The sequence below is a fragment of the Meleagris gallopavo genome, chromosome 24 (genome assembly GCF_000146605.3).
Source record: "Meleagris gallopavo isolate NT-WF06-2002-E0010 breed Aviagen turkey brand Nicholas breeding stock chromosome 24, Turkey_5.1, whole genome shotgun sequence".
NCBI lineage: Eukaryota > Metazoa > Chordata > Aves > Galliformes > Phasianidae > Meleagris > Meleagris gallopavo.
The window spans coordinates 2,264,311-2,268,442 of NC_015034.2; the positions used below are offsets into that span (position 1 = coordinate 2,264,311).

A 4,132-nucleotide genomic window follows, 5' to 3' on the forward strand; every position below is an offset into this window, starting at 1 on the left:
AAAAAAAACAACAACAACCAAACAAAACCCACTTCTGCTAACACACACACACAGCACTTACACTGTGACTCCCTGCGGCAACACGTGCTGTCAGCCCTGAACTGGTCTGCCCACCTTGTAGGTTATCACACAGGCTTTGCAGTACTGATGCAGACAGCTGCTTGGGCTAGGAAATGCGATACAAGGGCCTGAACCCAGCTGTGGGCTTCGCAAGGATACTCTTAGCTTGGGACCTTGAGAAACAAAAGCCTTAAACACACAGCACGGAGAGAGCAATAGCAGCCTTGAGCAAAGGAGATGCTGACTTCTCACGGGGGAAGGATGAGGCACTGCTCTCCTGCTGTAGCACTGGGTTGGAGTGCTGCAGATAAGGACTATTGCTCACGGCCACACGCACAGCACCCCAGGAAAGCTTTACCTCCAGATCCAAACTGGATTGGGGAAAGCAGCTGCTCCAGGCACCGGGCCCTTTAGGGACAGCCCTCCTCTGCTCTGCAGGAGCACGCAGCAGTGCTGAGTTCAAAGTGGCTGCAGGGATCTCATGCCCATCAGGCTCCAGCCAGTGGTTTTGTTGGCAAATACACCAAATGCTGCCAGCAAAGACAGAGCCCAGATCTGTTGGGTCTGGGCACTGCCTCAGTGACTCCACTGAAGAGATTCAAGTAGTCCAGCAAGCAGCACAGCCTGCAGCTTGCTGTTTTGTGTTAGCTCTCCTCCAAGGGCAACAGAGAGCCCCAGGTTCCCTGTGACCCAAACCACTGCCAGACTGCAGCTGGAGCCTCAGAGCAGGCAGGGGGAAATGTTTCAGTGGCATGCAAGTTCACTGCAGCCTTTGGAAAGAGCCACTTCCCTCCTGCTGACTTCAGCCCTGCATGGGGTAACAAAGCCTTGTTTCCATAGCATCCATTTGTTTGTCCTCTGTTGTATTTCGTTATTTGCACTATTCAAAAGGTGTTGTTTGCAGCCTCCAACCTCCTCCCAGCCCAAAGGAACTGAAGCTGTTCATTTACTTGACTGCAGAAGCAGACATTCTGCTCCTTCACAGTCTGAGTTACCGATTGCTAAACGCCTCCTATGGGAGTAAGAAAAGGAACAGTCTTAACATGGGACACTCGTGACCAGCTTTTTAAGTTATGCACTTTGTTTAAAAAAAAAGGATTAAATACGTTTTAAATGTTATTTAATGTCTTTTCCAGTAAAAGCCAAAACAAATAAACAGATGACTGTGATGCATTTGGGGGAGAGGGAGAGGAGTGGGTCGAAGAATTTACGTTTGCATAATTTGAAGGGAAAGAAAAGCAACGTCTGTAAGTTCTTCTATGGCTGCAGGGTTACGTGGGGCTGATGGGGCCCAAACTGATGACACATCAGTTCCTGTTGTTTCCTGAGCTTGAGAGGCAGAGGCACGCATCTCTCGCTCTGCTGGTCTCACCTTACAGTTTGCACACACACGTGTGACACAGAACACTCCCATGGATGGTGGAGGCTCCTGAGAAACCATTAACCTACAGCAGTCCTGCCAGAAAGCTGTGCTTAGATTCCTCCTTACAACTGTGTTAAAGCTGCAAGGAGAAAGAAAGCAAATAAGCACCTGCCTAGGAACCTGTGCAGACGTACCAAGGCGTATTTGCTTATATGGTCCCAGGCCCAGCCACTGAAGGAAGCTTTTGGTACCACAGCTCATTAAAATCTAAACTCCTTTATTTGCCAAATTAAGAAGAAAAAAGAGCCAGCACAATAACACAAATAACAATCATGCTAGTTGCATCTTCTGTCTCACCCACTCAATCCACGGTTAAAGGCTGTAGCTTTGCATTCATTACTCCAAATTAGTTCATCTCTGACTATGAGGTGCACTTAACCCCTGCACCACAACAGGTCCTGCCCTTCCCTTCGACACACGCATCCCACGGGAAGGGATGGGGCAGCTCAGCTGCACTGAAGGGAGACGTGAGTGTGCTTTGTTGTGGATTGACCCAGGAACACCCACAGCCACGGCACCCCACATCATCATCATCACATCATTTCTCCAGTTTTCAGTGTAGGACCTTCTGAAGCTGGGCTGTCCTGTAGTCTCACGTGCTGAGGCTCAGCTCGCTTCCCAGCAGGCCCAAAGGAAGGGACACCTACAGAACTAATTGAAATGAAGCCACGCACCCACTGAGCGGCACAGCTCACCACCTGAGACACGTCCTGTGGGGCACAGCCAGCCTTCCCCTGCCCCGATACTCACGGTGCAGGAGAGGTGCCAGCAGAATACAGCGACATCACTAAACGTCCAGGTGAAAGCTGGAAGCTGCAGGCTTTTCTTGGTGTGCTGGCAGTTGTTTAGATATAGACAGAAATGGTTTGTGGCACGCGGAGTCCATCAGAGGAGGGTAGTACTGCCTGTAGCAGAGGTACGCCAGCACAAAGCCCATTGCCGAGCCAACCAGCACATCTGCAGGCAAGGCCAGGAAAGTTACCTTCCTCCACCTTCACAGCCCCAGAGCACAGCAGGTTGGCTCCAGCCCTGGGCACCACAGCTGACCCACCTTGCCAGTGGTGCTTGTAGTCACAGGTACGGGACACGGCGATGAGTGTGGCGATGAACAGGGGGAGGAGGAAAGCACAGAGCTGCAGCGCTGAGCCTCGCCGGCCAGGAGCAAAGCAGTGCAGCTTCCCAGCCAGGTAGAAGGCACAGAAGGCGAGGCCAGCAAAGGCAACTGGAAGGAAGGTCACAGAGTGGTGTGTGTGACAGCAAAGCCACGCTGCCTTCTCTCCCCAGGCTCCTGCTCGCCACACATTGCTCTCTGGGCACCCAGAACTTACACGAGGAGTGCCCACTGGGGAAGCTTTTACGTCCTTCAGCCACCAGGTCGGGGTCACCCGTGCAGGTCAGCTCTGTGTTCACTCGTCCGTCCGGGAAGCAGCGATAGAAGAAGTCTGGCCGTGGCCTGGGGCAGAGAAGCAGAGCAGAGCAGTTTGCCCCACACTCTGTGGGATGCTTGGAGCCTCAATGTCCCCTCACCAGCCCGGGGCACATCACTGCACAGTCTTCCAAGGTACCGTTTTGCCACCCCAACCACAGCACGCAGTCACCCCAACCCTTGTGCAGGCCTCCATATACCCTCCAAATGATGCCTGGAGAACAGCACTGCTCTAATGCTACATCTTTACAACTACAAAAAAAACTTTTGTTTCAGGCTGAGCACGTCCAAATTCCAGCATCCAACCCTTCCTCCTCCTCTCCTACCTCCAACGCTGCACATCCCAACCCACACAGCCCGGAGCTCCTCACCTGCCCACCACGAGCTTCAGGCTGTTGGTGAAGACCCCGTTGAGGACGAGAGCAAGGCTGGCAGCTGGGAGAAAGCAGAGAGCTCACATCAGCCCCACAAAGGCTGCCTGAGCTGCTGGTGCCTCACTGCTTATCAGACACATCCCGTGCAATACTGAGGTCCACGTGGACAAGTTGGAGCCGGATCGTTCAGCTTTAACCCAGCACAACATCTGTGTCCTGGCAAGGTCTCACCTGCGAGACCCCCTCTGGGCTCCCCAACCCCCCCAGGCAGCCCTGCTGGGCCCGGAGCTGCTCACCCAGGCAGGCCTCCCGTGTGTCCTCATGGTCAGCACCCAGGAACAGCCGGGCAAGGATGATGAGCAGCACTGGAGACAGGAATGCGATGAACTGCAGCGAAAGGGGGGAAAAAAAAAAAAGGTTAGCAGAACAACCAAAACACAACGGTGAGAAGTTCTCAGGGGTATTTGTAAGCTCAGCTCAAACCCAAAGGGCAATCCTGGATGGTAGGGGCTAAAAGGGCTACAAAAATTGGCTGTGTTGCTGCAAGAGCGCTGCGCTCGCAGTGACTTCAGACGAGAACTGCAGGTATCTGCAAGGCTTTGTGCTCGCAGCTTTGCTTTAAAGCAACAGCTGACAAACGAAGGCAAACCGAGCGCAGGAACCGCGGCACTTACGAACATCGGCGCCGTGGGAACGCGATCCGCCTCCACGTAGGGATTGCGATAGAGCCACATCTCCTCGGGCTGCACCACGCGTTGGAAGGGCGGCAGCAGCTCCATCACCCTGCGGAGGGAAATTGCGGCTGCGGGCATCTGCGGGGCAGGGAGCGGAGCGGAGCGGCAGCCCGCA

At 53.8% G+C, this 4,132-nt stretch overlaps 2 protein-coding genes across 9 annotated transcripts in view; one reads left to right on the forward strand and one right to left on the reverse strand.

The window, feature by feature from the left end:
- The window catches only part of DDHD2 (DDHD domain containing 2), a 9,021-nt gene extending 7,842 nt beyond the window's left edge, over positions 1–1,179 (forward strand). For all 5 annotated transcript variants that reach the window (XM_031556748.1, XM_019622636.2, XM_010723116.3 and 2 more), the window contains one exon: positions 965–1,179. The gene's annotated coding sequence lies outside the window, so the exon portion shown is untranslated. The remainder of the gene's footprint in view (positions 1–964) is intronic.
- PLPP5 (phospholipid phosphatase 5) overlaps positions 1–4,126 on the reverse strand; it is a 4,350-nt gene extending 224 nt beyond the window's left edge. Inside the window, exons 1-7 of one of the 4 annotated variants that reach the window (XM_019622640.2) lie at positions 3,958–4,126; positions 3,580–3,670; positions 3,281–3,344; positions 2,812–2,936; positions 2,535–2,705; positions 2,234–2,440; positions 1,214–1,562 (exon numbers count right to left, since the gene is read on the reverse strand). In XM_019622640.2, coding sequence (XP_019478185.1) covers positions 2,271–2,440; positions 2,535–2,705; positions 2,812–2,936; positions 3,281–3,344; positions 3,580–3,670; positions 3,958–4,095 — 759 coding nt within the window. In that variant the 5' untranslated portion in view covers positions 4,096–4,126 and the 3' untranslated portion in view covers positions 1,214–1,562; positions 2,234–2,270. Of the gene's footprint in view, positions 1–1,213; positions 1,563–1,680; positions 2,135–2,233; positions 2,441–2,534; positions 2,706–2,811; positions 2,937–3,280; positions 3,345–3,579; positions 3,671–3,957 lie in introns of those variants that run through there. The other 3 variants (XM_003212435.3, XM_010723115.2, XM_019622641.2) reach the window with 3 other exon arrangements.
- Between the last annotated feature and the right edge of the window lie 6 nt (positions 4,127–4,132).